This window comes from Scyliorhinus torazame, chromosome 21 (assembly GCF_047496885.1).
Source record: "Scyliorhinus torazame isolate Kashiwa2021f chromosome 21, sScyTor2.1, whole genome shotgun sequence".
NCBI lineage: Eukaryota > Metazoa > Chordata > Chondrichthyes > Carcharhiniformes > Scyliorhinidae > Scyliorhinus > Scyliorhinus torazame.
In genome coordinates this window covers 86,409,863-86,428,786 of record NC_092727.1, presented here as the reverse complement: position 1 = coordinate 86,428,786, position 18,924 = coordinate 86,409,863, and the positions used below count along the sequence as shown (strand labels likewise).

At 49.8% G+C, this 18,924-nt stretch overlaps 1 protein-coding gene across 1 annotated transcript in view; it reads right to left on the bottom strand.

The window, feature by feature from the left end:
* The window catches only part of LOC140398386 (supervillin-like), a 144,395-nt gene that overhangs the window by 66,992 nt on the left and 58,479 nt on the right, over window positions 1-18,924 (bottom strand). Inside the window, 4 exon segments of the mRNA XM_072487015.1 lie at window positions 2,848-3,003; window positions 5,140-5,312; window positions 5,852-6,029; window positions 8,043-8,129. Coding sequence (XP_072343116.1) covers window positions 2,848-3,003; window positions 5,140-5,312; window positions 5,852-6,029; window positions 8,043-8,129 — 594 coding nt within the window.

Here is an 18,924-nt window from a genome sequence, read left to right as displayed (position 1 = left end):
TTCCAACTCCATCTACACGTTTGCTGACGATACGAATATAGAGGGCTGCTCTTGAATAACGACAAGTCAGAATACAGGAGGGAGATAGAGAACCTAGCGGAATGGTGCAGCGACAACAATTTCTCCCTCAATGCCAGCAAAACTAAAGAGCTGGTCATTGACTTCAGGAAGCAAAGTACTGTACACACCCCTGTCAGCATCAACGGGGCCGAGGTGGGGATGGTTAGCAGTTTCAAATTCCTCGGGGTGCACATCTCCAAAAATCTGTCCTGGTCCACCCACCTACGTCGCCGCTACCGCCAAGAAAGCACAACAGCGCCTATACTTCCTCAGGAAACTAAGGAAGTACAGCATGTCCACATTAACCTTTACCAACCTTTACAGATCCACCATAGAAAGCATCCTATCTGGCTGCATCACAGCCTGGTATGGCAACTGCTCGGCCCAGGACCGCAAGAAACTTCAGAGAGTCGTGAACACCAGTCCATCACACGAACCTGCCTCCCATCCATTGACTCCATTTACATCTCCCGCTGCCTGGGGAAAGCGGGCAGCATAATCAAAGACCCCTCCCACCCGGCTTACTCACTCTTCCAACTTCTTCCATCGGGCAGGAGATACAGAAGTCTGAGAACACACACAAACATACTCAAAAACAGCTTCTTCCCCACCAGACTCCTAAATGACCCTCTTATGGAATGACCTCATTAACACTACACCCTGTATGCTTCATCCGATGCCAGTGCTTATGTAGTTACATTGTACACCTTGTGTTGCCCTATTATGTATTTTCTTTTCTTCCCTTTTCTTCCCATGTACTTAATGATCTGTTGAGCTGCTCGCAGAAAAATACTTTTCACTGTACCTCGGTACACGTGACAATAAACAAATCCAATCCAATCCACCCATTCTCCACTTCCAGCCAAAGTCCAAATGACCCTATCAATGAGGACAAAGTTCAGACACATCTGTGATACTTCCCTGTTATATAGAAATGTTATAGGGATGGAGTGGTAGCAGCTAGAGTTCTTAAAGGCAGTCCATCCGAATGTTTAGAAGGGTTACCATGACATGAACTTGGTGTTTAGCACCAGGAGTTGTGGGCAGAACCTGTGTCACAATTTGCTGAGGTAACAACACATGGGAGAGAATATGCTTCTCTTGCAAATTTAATTCTCAAAATATTCTGTTTTGTGGAAGGTTTTTGTTTTATTCCATCATGCGACGTGAGCAGCGCTGGCTGGGTCAGCATTTATTGCCCATCCCTAATTGCCCTTGAACTGAGTGGCTTGTTATGGTCATTCCACAGGACAATTAAGTGTCAACCAGATTGCTGCGGGGTCTGGAGTCACATGTAGGCTGGACCAGATCATCCTTGGTAAGGATAGTAGATTTCTTTGCCTTAGTGAACCAGATGGGGCTTTTATGGCAATAGTTTCATGGCCATCATTATACCTTTTTGATTCCAGATTTTAGTTGAATTCAAATTTTGCCATCTGCCTTGGTGGGATTCGAACCCAAGTCCCAAAAGCATTACCCTAGGTATCTGGATTACTAGTCTAGAGACAATACCACTACACCCCACCTCCCCATTATTCTGAGGATTATTCCCTCGGCTTCCTGCCGACCAAAACCATGCTCTTGCCAGGTAGCAATTTCCTCTGCATTTGGGAGGGAGCAGAATTTCAATCATTTAAACAAGGCTAGGGTGCTAAAATGATGCAGGTATAACATTGACACATTATAGATCGCTGTACTAAAATCTTGCACTGAGTCAAAATCAGAGTTTCAGTATTTGGGCTCCCAAGTGCCATTTAATCTAGGGAGCTGACTCTGCATCTGTGAAACTGCAGGTGAGTTTATTCAGAAAATAACAAACAGGACGGGACAAAGCCAATTGAAGTCAAACACCCGGGGCGAGATTCTTCGACCCCCCCGCCGGGTCGGAGAATTGCCGGGGGCTGGCGTGAATCCCGCCCCTGCCGGTTGCCGAAGTCTCTGGCACTGGAGATTCGGCGGGGGCGGGTATCGCGCCGTGCCGGTTGGCGGGCCCCCCCCGCTCGATTCTCTGGCCCGGATGGGCCGAAGTCCCGCCGCTAAAATGCCTGTCCCGCCGGCGTAAATTAAACCACCTACCTTACCGGCGGGACAAGGCGGCGCGGGCGGGCTCCGGGGCCCTGGGGGGGGGGCGGGGCGATCTGGCCCCGGGGGGTGGCCCCACAGTGGCCTGGCCCGCGATCGGGGCCCACCGATCCGCGGGCGGACCTGTGCCCTGGGGGCACTCTTTCCCTTCCGCCTCCGCCATGGTGGAGGCGGAAGAGACTCCCTCCACTGTGCATGCGCGGGAATGCCGTCAGCGGCCGCTGACGCTCCTGCACATGCGCCGCCCGGAGATGTCATTTCCGCGCCAGCTGGCGGGGCACCAAAGGCCTTTTCCGACAGCTGGCGGGGCGGAAATTCGTCCGGCGCCGACCTAGCCCCTCAATGTTGGGGCTCGGCCCCCAAAGATGCGGAGCATTCCGCACCTTTGGGGCGCCGCGATGCCCGTCTGATTTGCGCCGTTTTGGGCGCCAGTCGGCGGACATCGCGCCGTTTCCGGAGAATTTCACCCGAGATCACAAATGCCAGTGTTTTTTGTTTAACTGAACGTCTGAAATGCTTGGCCAGGATTGTACGGCTCCCCTTGCCTGGTGGGATATTACCGTCCCGCTGAATTAAACAGCAATTTAAATGGCCCATTACATCAAAACACCTCTGTTGGGGCCATAAAATCCTGACCCTCGTTTACCCAGAGCCTTAAATGTTCTTCCTAATTTTCAGGGAATTACACCACTGGGCAGTGGTTACCTTTCACTTGAAGGAGCATCACTTTGTTGAAGGGAAGTGTGCTGTTACTGGACATCTGCTCGGTATTCTTCACATTCCGGAGGTTCACATTTTTGAAGTTCTCCTTGCTTGCTAGCCCCGCCAAGGCCACGTCTGCGTAGTTGGAGTGTTTTGCCACTGTAAACATGTAAAAATGTTCCCGAGATGGATGTTTAAATCCAAGGCAGAATAGAAATGCTCCATTGTATACACTGGAAACAATCAAACAAGGTTATACTACACAGGGCACTCTCATCTCTGAGGCACAAGGTTCTGGGTTCAACTTCCCACTCCAGGACTTGAGAACAAAAATCAAGACTGACATTCCAGTGCAGTACTGAGGGGGTGCTCCACTATTGGGGATGCTTTCTTTCAGGTGGAATGCTAAACTGAGGTCCTATCTATGCTGGGGTGAATCTAAAAGACTTCTGGCACTATTTCAGAGAAGAGCGCGGAAATTATCCCTGGTGTGCTGGTCAATATTTCTCTCAAACAGCATCAGGAAAAAAAATGATCTGGTCATTATCACATTGCTAAATGTCAGAGTTTGCTGTGTTCAAGTTGGCTGCTCTGTTTCCTACATTTCAGCAGCGACTGCACCTCAAAGGTTATAATTGGCTCTGAGATCTCCAGTGGTCATGAAGGGTGCTTTATAAATGCAAACTTTCTTTTTTTTAAAAATGGGATTATGAACCAGTTACAGAGTGTTAGAGGCAACTCTACACAAATTGGGATAGCTCAGTTGGCTGGACAGCTGGTTTGTGATGCAGAGTGAAGCCAACAGCACAGGTTCACTTCCCGTACCGGCTGAGGTTATTCTCAGCCTTGCCCCTCACCTGAAGTGTGGTGATCCCCAGGTTAAATCACCACCAGTCAGCTCTCACCCCTCAAAGGGGAAAGCAGCCTATGGTCATCTGGGACTGTGGCGACTTTACACACATGTTGGAGTGCCTACCCATAAGCGAAGGAAGGATAATGCAAAGATTTTCTCATACTATATAGAATGCAATTCATTGATTGGAATATGTTGTATTGGAGATAACCGAGGCTGGAATATGTTATATATAAATCGCCAGACAAATTAAGAGTCTTGTAGGAAATGACACAAAACATAAGATTAAGATGATATCAGATTATGATAATCTGAATCACACATTAAAGTATTCAAATATATGAAGATAGTTATTTTTATCTGCCTGATTGTGAGGTCTACCAGGCAGGAGAGAGGGACAACAAAGAATTACATCCTGCAGATGGGTGGGGGGTGGTTCATCAACAGATACTATGCACGGTACTCATTCAATGGAAGGAGGATTATTAGAAATATTCACGAATTCATAGAATCTCTATAGTGCAGAAGGAGGCCATTCAGCCCATTGAGTCTACACCGACCCTCTGAAAGAACACCCCGCCCATGCTCTATCCCCACATAACCTTTTGAACACTAAGGGGCAATTTTAGCATGATAAATCCAACTAATCTGCATATCTTTGGACTGTGGGAGGAAACCGGAGCACCCAGAGGAACCCGCACAGACACGGGGAGAATGTACAAACTCCACACAGTCACCCAAGGCCGGAATTGAACCCGGGTCTTTGGTGCGGTGAGGCAGCAGTGCTAACCGCTGTTTCATCATGCTGCTTGTACTGTAAATGTGTGTAAGTTTGTTGTACTTTGATTACACTATGAATTGGATGTCTAGGTGTGGTCGCCTCCTGCACATTAGACTGCCAGAGGACAAGAATGATGGGGAACATCCTGAGTGATCCCATTGAAATCCAGTTGGAGCATGGTTTAATGACTAGGCCAGGTTGCCAACAGACTTGAAAGCTCCTTTTGGCTGGATGTGGATGGACTACCTTTCAGCGATAGTTGTGAGGAGAGGCAATCAGTTTTTCAGCATAGAAGAAGAAACATTTTCCCAAAAATCAAATCAAAATTATTTCCCCCAGTTCACACTATTGAATGAACACTACTCAAAGAATTTTTCAATAGGGGAGGCTTGGAAAATCAGCTAATGTATTTGAAAAAAAACATGAAATGAGAGAATACTCTCAACCTGCAGGTTCCATCTCTTTAAGGGTTTGTAATTAAACAGAATAAAATGTCCATTTGTTTAGGCCTTGGAAAGGATGCAAAAGAGATGTGACAGACAACAGAGACATGATGGGCCACATGGCCTCTACTGTGTTGGATCTCTATATAGAGGATTCTGGGAAGATACATTCCAACACACTGAGGGGGAATTAAAGGAGGAAACCCTCTCTGACTTACTTCTCTCGGCCCTGATCCTCCTGACCTCCACTGTAGCCACATTCAAACGCTGCTCTGTGTACTCCTGACGGATGTCTTCTCGCGCAGCCAATGCTCTCAGCGGATTGCGAGAACACTGCGTCTTCCGTAGAGGTCTCACAGCTCGTTTGTGTTCCGCCACCTCGGAGGTCAGTCTGCAAGTAGTCAATAGTAAAAGTCAACGTAGCTCCAAGTGAGGAGCCGCCAGACGTTTTTCACCATGTTAGGTGGCTGGTCAGTAACAGTTTCATTCGCGATATTACTTGTACTTTGATCTGACTGGAGTAGGAAATTACCTTTTTTTGGTCACTTTGTACTTTCAGACCATCGAACCAATAATTTGGTGACACAACATCAAACCAACTCAAAAAAAGACACGTTCACCTTCACTCCTGAACTGTATCCTATCCTCTCTTGCCTGCCGAAAGTGCAAAGTAAATAAAAGATTTGCAAACATACCCCTTTTGCTGCCCTGAACCTCTATTCTTCTTGTTCCACGCCATTGTTTAATCTAAGGAGAAGACTTGCGGTTATTGTTTCTTTCCAGTTTGTTTCTTTCTGTATCTGTCCTCCTCCAATTTGATCCCACTCGTCTCTCTGGAGTTCTTTATGAATTTAATTGAAACAAAAAAAGTGCCACCTCTCCTCTATGATTCAAAGCAAATCCCCTTGAGTGACACTGTGTAACTCTTACTTTGGGGTGTTGGATTCAAAAATAGCATCAAAACTCTCCTCGATTTTCACCACATCGGACATCAGAATGGTGGGTGTATGCTTGTAGAATTTATTGAAGGTATCATCGTCATCTGGCCTCATCACTTCTTTCACTGCCTGTTCTGTCACAGTGATCGTTGTCTCCACGTTGCTCGTGGCTGGGATAAAGATTGCACAAAGTTACATCAATTGCACCAACACCTAGAGATCTAGGTGATTAGATTTTGTTTCCTTATTCAATTACAAAACCTCAAAAGAAAGAACTTGCATTTATATAGCACCTTTTGCGACCTCAGGAAGTCCCAAAGCACCTGGCAGCCAGTGGACTACTTCTGAAGCTCAGTCAGTGTTTTAAAGTAAGGACACAGGGCAGTTAATTTGTGCGCAGCAAGCTTCCACAACCAGTAATGTGATAACAATTAAATAATCTGTGCTGATGATGCTGAATAACAGATAATATTTGGCTGAGAAATCTCAGGTTTGTCATGTTGTTCACCCTGGGGTAACACAGATTGCACACGATGCAATTAACTGATCAAGTATACACCAATCGAAGGCGTTGGTTCAATATAAGATTTATTGAACCATTAACTATTCTCCCAGTTGAGTTCAACTCTCTTGCTAATCTAACTATAGTAACTCAACTAACTAACCAGTCTGCTCTAATCCATGCGGTGGGTGTGATGCTTCCCTGATCTGCCCCTGTCTCTCTGAGTGTCGCCGATGGAAAGAGCAAGAGCATGTGTGCCCTGTCCTTTTATACGGGTAGCCCCCTTTGGTCATCTCTGTGTGTGTCTTGACTGCCCATTGGTCGTGTCCTATCTTGCTGACCTATTGGTTGAATGTCTGTGTGTGATGATGTCTTCGGTGCTCCCTCTAGTGTTTATCTGGTCTAAGTGTATTTACATTAACCCCTTGTGTATTTACAGTGTCTTAGTGTATCTACATTAACCCCTTGTGTATTTATCGTGATGCATATCACCACAAGGTTAACCAATATCTGCAGAATATTTATATTATTTATCAGGATAACTCCCTTGCTGTTCTTGAATTGGTACCACTGGGTCCATTCTGTCCACTTGAAAAGGTAGACCAGACTTTGGTTTAATGTCTCATTGGAGAGACGGCATCACCGGCAGTGCAACTCGCACTCAGTGCTGCATTATCGCAGGCAGTTTGTGAGAGAAAAAAATGAAGGCTTGGATCTCCTGCCCCTGCAACCCCCCAACGCAGTGGTGGGCTTTCCTGTGGCAGATGAGGCGAGCCATTGGCCACTGGCAAGACATTCTGGTCCTGTCAAAGTCCACGAGCATCTGCATGACTCACTTGCCCTGCTCACAGGGAACCCACCGCGGGGGCTCGATTTCAGCGGGATCTGTCGGGAAAGGTTGGAGAATCCGCCTTAAGTTTCACCTTTGAGTTTGCCTGGTTATTCAGCTGCGAAAGACTGGGCCACAGAGCACAGGAAAGTCAAAGCTGGGTATCTGGCCTATGTTGAGACCTGTGTTCAACCTATCCTCATAAGACAACCCGTCCATTCCTGAAATTAGTCTCGGAATTGTTTGTAGCGCATTTACATCCTTCCTTCAATAAGGAGAATAGTATTGTGCAAAATACTTCAGATGTGGTCTCACCGATGCCCTGTGCCATTGAAGCATAGCCTGCCTATTTTCGTAATCAATTTCCCTTACAAGAAACGATGACTTGATTGGATGAGCAGAGACAGCAGGGGTGGGAGCCGACCAATCAGTTTCTGCTCCACCTCGAAATATCTCAAAAACAGCAAATTATTTCTTAGAAGGTAGTGGCTGCCGTTCCATTGGCAAATGGGTCAACCGCGAATAGAATTGGGTCTTCGGATGAATTTGAATGTGTTATACTTAATGTGTGTTCACCGATTATGATTCTGTTTGAAAATGTTGCAGCACAAACCCAGTCAATTTGACTCCAACGTAATGCTTCTAGGCACAACTGCTTAAGACTCTTGCCAAGACTGTCACTGAATAGTAATTACAGTGCTGTGTAATACTACACCAGGGTGTGGAAGGTAGTTCAGGTCCCCAGTACAGTGCAGTCCATTAATGGCTAATCCTTCGTTGGATATTGACCTTCCCTGAGGGGCGACAGACAGGACAACAACTCAAACAAGGTGATCGTGGGTCGGAACTTACTTTTAGAATGCAACTTTTTGAGGAAGCTCTCCAGATTATCCAGCGTAGCATCACTCTCCAGGGGCATGTCAGGGCAACTTGTAATGTCTGAAACAAGGAACTGAAGGTTTGGAACAGCCAAGAGATCTTTGGAAAGAAGAATTGTGTGACACCGTAGGGCACAATAACATTTTCAGACTATTCTAGCAAACCAATTGAAGTGTGTTACTGTGGAGCTTAAAACAGCTGATTATTGCCAAAGGGGAGCACTGTGCTCCAGACTTTCACAAAGATGTTGTCGGCAATTGGAAAGCTGTATTATTAGTTCGTATTTAAATGTTACACTTAAGTTATTAAGTAGTTTTACACCTTCATTTTCCATTAGTATATAACTCCCTACCCCAACCTTGTTAACTAAATTATAGCTTTGTTCTGATCAAAAATGTTTTGTCGAGGGGATGGTGGGTGAATGGGGGTGGTGCATTGGTAATGTCACTGATCATAGAAGCGCAAGCTAATGTTTTGGAGACAGGGTTCAAATCCCACCATGGCAGCTGGTGGATTTTAAATTCAATGAATAAAATCTGGAATTGAATGCTGGTCTCAGTAATGGTGACCGTGAAACATTATGGGTGGGATTCTCCGTCCCGCCGCACCCGTTTCATGGTGCGGCATGCCCCCGCCGGCAGCGGGACCCTCTGTCCCGCCAGGCGGCCAATGGGGTTTTCCAATGTGGGCACCCTCACACCGTCGGAAAATCCGTGGGCATCAGGGCGCAGCCGGCGAAGCGGAGGAGCCCACAGATGGAGAATCCAGCCCCATGAATTCTCATTAAAAAACACAACTGGTTCTCTAAGGCCTTTTCCAGGAAGAGACCTGCCATCCTTACCTGGTCTGGCCTACATGTGACCCCAGACCCATGGCAATTGGTTGACTCTTAACAGCCCTCTGAAATTACGGAGCAAGTCACTCAGTTCAAGAGCAAGTAGGAATGTGCAACAAACACATCCCATCAAAGAATAAACATTAAGAATTAAAACAGCAAAGATCTCGCCCCAGATTCTCTGTGCACAGAGCGTTAGAGAATCTGGAGGGAAAACTCAGCTACGCAGCTGAAGAGCTACATGCTCGGCCTGACACTCTGACAAATAATCGGAAGATTCCACCCTTTGTTTCCAAGAAAAACGCACTGGGCTCCAGTTGAATCTGTCAAGCCACATACCCCATTCCCAGCATCATTTTTATCTGGCACAGAAACCAGCAGGTATGGATACAGGAGTGATAGTGTATGTTGAATGGACTGACACGCAACCTATCCCTGCCTGGTATCATCTCCATTCTGAACCACCATTAGAGCATTAGATCCGTGGACTCGGAGGATTACAAAATAGGAAACTAAAGCAAAGTAAATGGGAACATGTCGGAAGGAGTCTGGGAGCCCATAACACCGAACTGTCGACCAGTATAAAGATGATTATGGCAGTGGAAGGTGCATTCTTGTTGAGGCCTTTTAACAAGTTAAGAAAGCAATATTGCCAGGTATTTTATTTTATACTGGCCGAGATTTTACGTCTGCCCATGAGAAGCCAAAAACGAGAATCTCGCCAGTGAGATCTCTGGATGCGATTGTCCCCGCCCCCTTCCATTAACATAACGAGGTTCCTGCCCAGGGAACCTCATTCAAATACATCAATACATAATTAGAGGGTTTTCCCGCTGTATCATCCTCCCACAGTGGGATCTCCCCCATCACTGGCGTGATGTTATGTCAGCGAGGTTTAGGGACTTCCGGTTGCGGCTATGCTGAGCTAAGTTGCACGTTCGGCAGCTCCTGCCAGAAACTGACTTTTGGGCTCTTTTTAGGGGCCCCAGCGGCATTTGTTCGACCGTTCCCAGTGTGGGAAGGTGACAGTACGATTTCCCCGGCACTGTATGGATTGGACCAGGAGTGGAGCGGTGAAAAATGTAATTCTGGTGCAGCGAAAAGTGCGAGGGAGGAAAGCCAAGATGGCGCCGGGTGGAGACCTGGCAGCGTGGCCGCAGTGGTCGCAAGAGCAGCAGGAGTTTCTCAAGCGCTGCTTCACAGAATTGAAAGCAGAGCTGCTGGAGCCGATGAAGGCTTCAATTGACAAGCTGGTCGAGACCCAGAAGGCCCAAGGGGCGGCAATCCGGGAGCTGCGGCAGAAGGCTTCGGAGAATGAGGACGAAATATTGGGCCTGGCAGTGAAGGTGGAGGAGCACGAGGCGCTGCATAAGAAATGGCAGGAGAAGTTCGAGGACATGGAGAATCGGTCGAGGAGGAAGAACCTGCGGATTCTGGGTCTCCCGGAGGGAGTGGAGGGATCGGATGTTGGAGCATATGTGATCACGATGCTGAACACGTTGATGGGCGCGGGTGCCTTCCCGAGTCCCCTGGAGCTGGATGGGGCCCACCGAGTCCTGGGGAGGAGGCCCAAGTCTAACGAGCCGCCGCGGGCGGTATTGGTGCGGTTCCACCGCTTGGTGGACAGGGAGTGTGCCCTAAGATGGGCAAAAAAGGAGCGGAGAAGCAGGTGGGAGAATGCAGAGGTCCGTATATACCAGGACTGGAGCGCGGAGGTGGCCAAGAAGAGGGCCGGGTACAATTGGGCTAAGGCGGCTCTGCATCGGAAGGGGGTGAAATTCGGGATGCTGCAGCCGGCGCGACTGTGGGTCACGTTTAAGGACCGGCACCATTACTTTGAGATGCCGGAGGAGGCGTGGACCATTATTCAGGCCGAAAAGTTGGACACGGACTGAGGGTCAGTTGTGAAGGGAGGTCGCGGTGGGCTACTGTGGTTACTGTGCTTTGGGGGATGTTGGTGGATGTTCTGTTCTGTATTGTTTCCTTGGGTGCTGGGTGGGATAGGGTGAAATGGTTCGAAGTGGGGGTTTTGTGAGAGTGTGGGCATCGGTGGTTGGAAGGACTGGGCCCCATTGGGGGGAGGGGAGATGGGAGGCCCGAGGTGGGGGAGCTGGGATTAGGCCGCAAAAGGGAGCTGCGCCAGAGAGGACGGGGCCGGTTTGATGGAAAGCACGGGCTTTTTCCCGCGCTAGGGAAGGAAGGGGGCGGGGCCGGGGGGAAAGGGCGGCGTTGGAGAGGAGTGCCTGCTGATCGACAGGAGGTGGGGGGGAGACTACCACACTGGGTGGTTGATGGGAGTGGCGGGAGTGGCCGGGGACAGCAGGAGTCAGCTGACTTACGGGAGTGCTATGGGGGGAGCAACGCAGCTAGGGGGGGACCTAGCTGGGGGCGGGGGGGGGGGGGGTGGGGGCGGGGGTGGGGGGGGCTGGGTTAGAATCATAGAATCATAGAAGTTTACAGCATGGAAACAGGCCCTTCGGCCCAACCAGTCCATGCCGCCCAGTTTTTACCATTAAGCTAGTCCCAGTTGCCCGCACTTGGCCCATAACTCTCTATACCCATCTTACCCATGTAACTTTCTAAATGCTTTTTAAAAGACACAATTGTACCCGCCTCTACTACTACCTCTGGCAGCACATTCCAGACACTCACTACCCTCTGAGTGAAGAAATTGCCCCTCTGGGCCCTTCTGAATCTCTCCCCTCTCACCTTAAACCCATGCCCTCTAGTTTTAGACTCCCCTACCTTTGGGAAAAGATGTTGACTATCTGCCTTATCTATGCCCCTCATTATTTTATAGACCTCTATAAGATCACCCCTAAGCCTCCTACGCTCCAGGGAAAAAAGTCCCAGTCGATCCAGCCTCTCCTTATAACTCAAACCATCAAGTCCCGGTAACATCCTAGTAAATCTTTTCTGCACTCTTTCTAGTTTAATAATATCCTTTCTATAATCGGGTGACCAGAACTGCACACAGTATTCCAAGTGTGGCCGTACCAATGTCTTGTACAACTTCAACAAGACGTCCCAACTCCTGTATTCAATGTTCTGACCAATGAAACCAAGCATGCCGAATGCCTTCTTCACCACCCTGTCCACCTGCGACTCCACCTTCAAGGAGCTATGAACCTGTACTCCTAGATCTCTTTCTTCTATAACTCTCCCCAACGCCATACCATTAACTGAGTAGGTCCTGGCCTGATTCGATCTGCCAAAATGCATCACCTCACATTTATCTAAATTAAACTCCATCTGCCATTCGTCGGCCCACTGGCCTAATTGATCAAGATCCCGTTGCAATCCTAGATAACCTTCTTCACTATCCACTGTGCCACCAATCTTGGTGTCATCTGCAAACTTACTAACCATGCCTCCTAAATTCTCATCCAAATCATTAATATAAATCACAAATAACAGTGGACCCAGCACCGATCCCTGAGGCACACCACTGGTCACAGGCCTCCAGTTTGAAAAACAACCCTCTACAACCACCCTCTGTCTTCTGTCGTCCAGCCAATTTTGAATCCAATTGGCAACCTCACCCTGGATCCCGTGAGCTTTAACCTTCTGCAACAACCTACCATGCGGTACCTTGTCAAAGGCTTTGCTAAAGTCCATGTAGACAACGTCTACTGCACTGCCCTCATCTACCTTCTTGGTCACCCCCTCAAAAAACTCAATCAAATTTGTGAGACATGATTTTCCACGCACAAAGCCATGCTGACTGCCCTGAATCAGTCCTTGCCTCTCTAAATGCTTGTAGATCCTGTCTCTCAGAATACCTTCTAGCAACTTACCTACTACAGACGTTAGGCTCACCGGTCTGTAGTTCCCAGGCTTTTCCCTGCTTCCCTTCTTAAACAAGGGCACAACATTCGCTACTCTCCAATCTTCAGGCACCTCACCTGTGGCTGCCGATGATTCAAATATCTCTGTTAGGGGACCCGCAATTTCCTCCCTAGCCTCCCACAACATCTTGGGATACATTTCATCAGGTCCCGAGGATTTATCTACCTTGATGCGCTTTACGACTTCCAGCACCTCCTCCTCTGTAATATGCACACTTCTCAAGACATCACTATTTATTTCCCTTAGTTTCCTAACATCCATGCCTTTCTCCACCGTGAATACCGATGAGAAATATTCATTCAGGATCTCACCCAACTCTTGTGGCTCTGCACATAGATGTCCTTGTTGATCCTTAATAGGCCCTACTCTGTCCCTAGTTACTCTTTTTCCCTTTATGTATCTGTAGAAGCTCTTTGGATTCTCCTTTGCATTATTTGCCAAAGCAATTTCATGTCCCCTTTTTGCCCTCCTGATTTCCCTCTTAACTCTATTTCGACAATCTCTATACTCTTTAAGGGATCCACTTGATCCCAGTTGTTTATGTACGTCATATGCCTCCTTCTTCTTTTTGACCAGAGTCTCAATATCTCGAGTCATCCAGGGTTCCCTACTTCTACCAGCCTTGCCCTTCACTCTAAAGGGAATGTGCTTACCCTGAACCCTGTTTAACACATTTTTAAAAGCCTCCCATTTACCAGCCGTCCCTTTGCCTGCCAACAGTCTCCCCCAATCCACCTCTGAAAGTTCCTGTCTGATACCATCAAAATTGGCCTTGCCCCAATTAAGAATTTTAACTCTTGGGCCAGACCTATTATTCTCCATAGCTATCTTAAAACTAATGGAGTTATGGTCACTTGTCCCAAAGTGATCCCTCACTAACACTTCTGTTAGTGTTCTTATTTCCCAAGACGAGGTCAGGTTTTGCCCCCTCTCTAGTCGGTCCATCCACATACTGAATGAGAAATTCCTCCTGAATACACTCAACAAATTTCCCTCCATCGAAGCTCCTAATGCTATGGCTGTCCCAATCAATGTTGGGAAAGTTAAAGTCCCCTACTATTGCCACCCTATTTTTCTTGCAGCTATCTGTAATCTCCTGACATATTTGCTCCTCAAATTCCCGCTGACTATTTGGGGGCCTGTAGTACAGTCCTATCAAGGTGATCTCTCCCTTCTTATTTTTCAGTTCCACCCATACAGACTCAGTGGGCGAACCCTCGGATATATCCCCTCTAAGTACTGCCGTGATGTTCTCCCTAATCAAGAACGCCACTCCCCCTCCTCTCTTACCTCCTGTTCTATCCTTTCTATAGCATCTGTACCCCGGAACATTGAGCTGCCAGCCCTGCCACTCCCTTAGCCATGTTTCAGTCATAGCTATAATATCCCAGTCCCATGTGCCCATCCATACCCTGAGTTCATCCGCTTTGCCCATCAGGCCCCTTGCATTGAAATAAATGCAGTTTAATGTAGACTTTCCTTGCTCTCTGCCCTGCTTTCTCTGGTCATGCTTTACACACTCTCCCTTCCTGTCTTTTGTTTCCGTCCCCACTGACTTCCTACATCAGTTCCCACCCCCCTGCCACATTAGTTTAAACCCTCCCCAACTGCACTAGCAAACACACCCCCGAGAACATCGGTTCCGGTCCCACTCAGATGCAGACCGTCCGATTTGTACAGGTCCCACCTCCCCCAGAACCGGTCCCAATGTCCCAGGAATTTGAAACCCTCCCTCTTGCACCATCTCTCAAGCCACGTATTCATCCGAGCTATCCTGTCATTCCTACTCTGACTATCACGTGGCACTGGTAGCAATCCTGAGATTACTACCTTTGAGGTCCTACTTTTTAGTTTAACTCCTAACTCCCTAAATTCAGCTTGTAGGACCTCATCCCGTTTTTTACATATATCGTTGGTGCCTATATGCACCACGACAGCTGTCCCCTGACCCGACTGATAACTTGGAATGTGAGAGGCCTGAACGGGCCGGTCAAGAGGGCCCGTGTGTTCGTGCACCTGAAGGGACTGAAGGCAGATGTGGTTATGCTCCAGGAGACGCCTCCAGGAGATGCATTTGAGGGTTGCATATCAGGTTAGGCTGAGAAAGGGGTGGGTAGGGCAGGTTTTCCACTCGGGATTGGACGCAAAGAATCGAGTGGTGGCGATTTTGGTGGGGAAGCGGGTGTCGTTTGAGGCGCTGAACATCGTGGCAGACAATGGAGGTAGGTATGTGATAGTGAGTGGTAAGCTGCAGGGGGTGCAGGTGGTATTAGTGAATGGATATGCCCCGAAATGGGACGATGCCGGATTTATGCGGCGCATATTGGGCCGGATTCCGGACCTGGAGGCAGGGAGCTTGATAATGGGGGGGGGACTTCAACACGGTACTGGATCCAGCATTGGACCGCTCCGGGTCCAGGACGGGTAAGAGGCCGGCGGTGGCCAAGGTGCTGAGGGGGTTTATGGACCAGATGGGAGGAGTGGACCCATGGAGGTTTGTCAGGCCGGGGACCAGAGAATTTTCTTTTTTTTCCCACGTCCATAAAGCCTACTCCCGGATAGACTTCTTTGTTATGAGCAGGGTACTAATCCCGAGGACACGGAGTATTCGGCCATAGCCATCTCAGACCATGCCCTGCATTGGGTGGAGCTGGAGCTAGGGGAGGAGAAGGACCAGCGCCCGCTGTGGCGCCTGATGTGGGCTTGCTGGCGGATGAGGAGGTGAGCAGGCTGATCCGGGGGTGCATTGAAAGCTATCTAGAGGCTAACGATAATGGGGAGGTGCAGGTGGGGATGGTCTGGGAGGTGCTGAAGGCGGTGTTTAGGGGAGAGCTAATCCTCACTAGGGCCCACAAGGAGAAGGAGAGGAGAGAGGGAGAGATTGGTGGGGGAGATTTTAAGGGTGGAAAGGAGGTATGCAGAGGTCCCCGAGGAGGGACTACTCAAGGAGCGACGAAGCCTTCAGGCCGAGTTCGACCTGTTGACCACCAAGAAGGCAGAAGTGCAGTGGAGGAAAACGCAAAGGGCTGTGTATGAGTACGGGGAGAAGGCTAGCCGGATGTTGGCACACCAGCTTCGGAAGCGGGAGGCAGCGAGGGAGATTGGGGTAAAGGGGGGAACACGGTGCGGCGTGCGGTGGGAATAAATGGGGTATTTAGAGACTATTATGAGGGGCTGTATAGGTCTGAGCGCCCGACGGAGGAGGGGGGGATGCGTCGATTTTTGGATCGGCTGAGGTTCCCGAGGGTGGAGGAGGAGCAGGTGGCTGGGCTTGAGGCACCGGTAGGGCTGGAGGAGCTGACCAAGGGGCTGGGGAGTATGCAGGCGGGGAAGGCACCGGGGCCAGATGGGTTCCCAGTGGAATTTTACCGGAAGTACATGGACGTGCTGGGCCCTCTATTAGTGAGGACTTTCAATGAGGCGAGGTAGGGGGGGGCCCTACCAGATGTCCAGGGCACTGATCTCGCTGATCTTGAAGCGGGACAAGGACCCATTACAGTGTGGGTCGTATAGGCCAATCTCTCTCTTCAACGTGGACGCAAAGCTGTTAGCGAAGGTGTTGGCTACCAGAATTGAGGACTGTGTCCTGGGGGTGATTCACGGGGGCCAGATGGGTTTTGTTCAGGGAAGACAGCTGAATACCAATGTGCGGAGGCTCCTTAACGTAATCATGATGCCTGCAGTGGAGGGGGAAGCGGAGATAGTGGTGGCAATGGACGCGGAGAAGACCTTCGATAGGGTGGAGTGGGGGTACCTTTGGGAAGTGTTGAGGAGGTTTGGGTTCAGGGAGAGGTTCATTAGTTGGGTTAGGCTACTTTACGAAGCCCCGGTGGCGAGTATGGCCACGAATCGGAGGAGGTCGGAATACTTTCGGCTGTACCGAGGGACGAGGCAGGGGTGCCCCCTATCCCCCTTGCTATTTGCATTGGCAATTGAGCCTTTGGCTATGGCTCTAAGGGAGGGGGCTGGTCCGGGCGGCGGGAGGAACACCGGGTATCGTTGTATGCCGATGACCTGTTACTCTATGTGGCGGACCCAGTGGGGGGATGCTGGAGGTGATGCAGATCCTCAGGGAGTTTGGGGACTTTTCCGGGTATAAGCTCAACGTGGGGAAGAGTGAGCTCTTCGTGGTACACCCAGGGGACCAGGGAAGGGGGATAGACGAGCTTCCACTGAAGAGGGCGGAAAGGAGTTTTCGGTACCTTGGGATCCAGGTGGCCAGGAGCTGGGGGGCCCTACACAAACTCAACTTGACGAGGCTGGTGGAGCAGATGGAGGAGGAGTTTGAAAGGTGGGATATGCTGTCACTCTCCCTGGCGGGTAGGGTACAGTCGGTGAAGCTGACGGTGCTCCCAAGGTTCCTTTTTATATTCCAGTGCCTGCACATCCTGATCCCTAAGGCCTTTTTTAAGCGGGTCAGTAGGAGCATCATGGGATTCATGTGGGCGAAAAAGACCCCGAGGGGAGAAGGGTGTTTCTGGAGCGGAGTAGGGACAGAGGAGTGTTAGCGTTGCCTAATCTGTGTGGGTATTACTGGGCTGCCAATGTGGCGATGATACGCAAGTGGGTAATGGAGGGGGAGGGGTGGCATGGAAGAGGCTGGAGATGGCATCCTGTGTGGGCACGAATCTGGGAGCGCTGGTGACAGAACCGCTGCCGCTCCCACCGACTAGGTACACCACGAGTCCGGTGATGGCGGCGACTTTGAAAATTTGGGGGTAGTGGAGATGCCACAGGGGTGAGGTAGGGGCTTCGGTTTGGTCCCCGATCCGGGAGAACCATCGGTTCGTCCCGGGGAGAATGGATGGAGGGTTCCTGAGCTGGCACAGGGCAGGATTTGAAGGAGGGGGGACCTGTTTTTAGATGGGACGTTTGCGAGCCTTGGGGCGCTGGAGGAAAAATTTGGGCTACCCCCCAGAAATGCCTTCAGGTACATGCAGATAAGGGTGTTTGTAAGACGGCAGGTGAGGGAGTTCTCGCTGCTTCCAGCACTCAGGATCCAGGATAGGGTGCTCTCGGGGGTGTGGGTTGGAGTGGGCAGGGTCTCGGTGATCTACCAGGAGATGCAGGAGGAGGAAGAGACCTCGGTGGAGGAGCTAAAGGGTAAATGGGAGGAGGAGCTTGGGGAGGAGATAGACGAGGGTGCATGGGCGGACGTCCCGGGTAGGGTTAATTCTTCCTCCTCTTGCGCCAGGCTTAGCCCGATACAATTTAAGGTTCTTCACAGAGCGCATATGACAGGGGCGAGGCTGAGCAGGTTCGTTGGGGTGGAAGGCAGGTGTGTGAGGTGCTCGAGGAGCCCAGCAAATCACACCCACATGTTCTGGGCGTTCCCAGCGCTGGATGGATCCTGGAGGGGTAGTGCGAGGACGGTGTCTCAGGTGATGAACACCCGGGTTAAGCCGAGCTGGGGGTTAGCACTATTTGGGGTATCGGACGAGGCGAAAGAGGCCGGTATTCTGGCCTTTGTGTCCCTGGTAGCCCGGCGGAGGATTCTGCTACTGTGGAAGATGCGAGGCCCCCAAGCGTGGAAGCCTGGATCAGCGACATGGCAGGGTTCATTAAATTGGAGAGGGTAAAATGTGCCTTGAGAGGGTCTGTGCAAGGGTTCTTCAGGCAGTGGCAACCGTTCCTAGACTTTCTAGCAGAGCGTTAGGAGGTGGTCAGCAGCAGCAACCCAGGAGACGGGGGGGGGGGGTAGTGTACTTCGTGTTTTCTACTGTGCTTATTATTGTTTATTTATGTGTTCTTTGTTTTTCTTTTTTCTGTAAGGGGGGGGGGTTTGTTAAAAATATGTAAAAATTTGAATAAAAATATTTCTAAAAATAAAATGTCAGCGAGGTTTACAACAGGTTTTGAAAAATGGGAACCGGTGGGGGGGTCGGGGCATGCCCCAATAGTTCACTGGCACTGCCCTCTGGCACCAGAGACAGTATGCAGTGAAGTACCAGTGGCCTCCCTAGAGAGCACCATGGGAGAGGAGGGGTTTCCAATGTACATGGGGTGGTCTCTGTGAACGTGGTGGCGGTGGGGGGGGGTTGCCCGCATGCGGCAAGGGTCCTCTTTTTTTTAAAAAACAGATTGTGGAAACCCGGCATTACCAGCTTTTTCAGGCACCGCCCCACCAGTTTGATGGCATGGGGCCCGCCTCCAGGATTTCTTTCTTCTTAA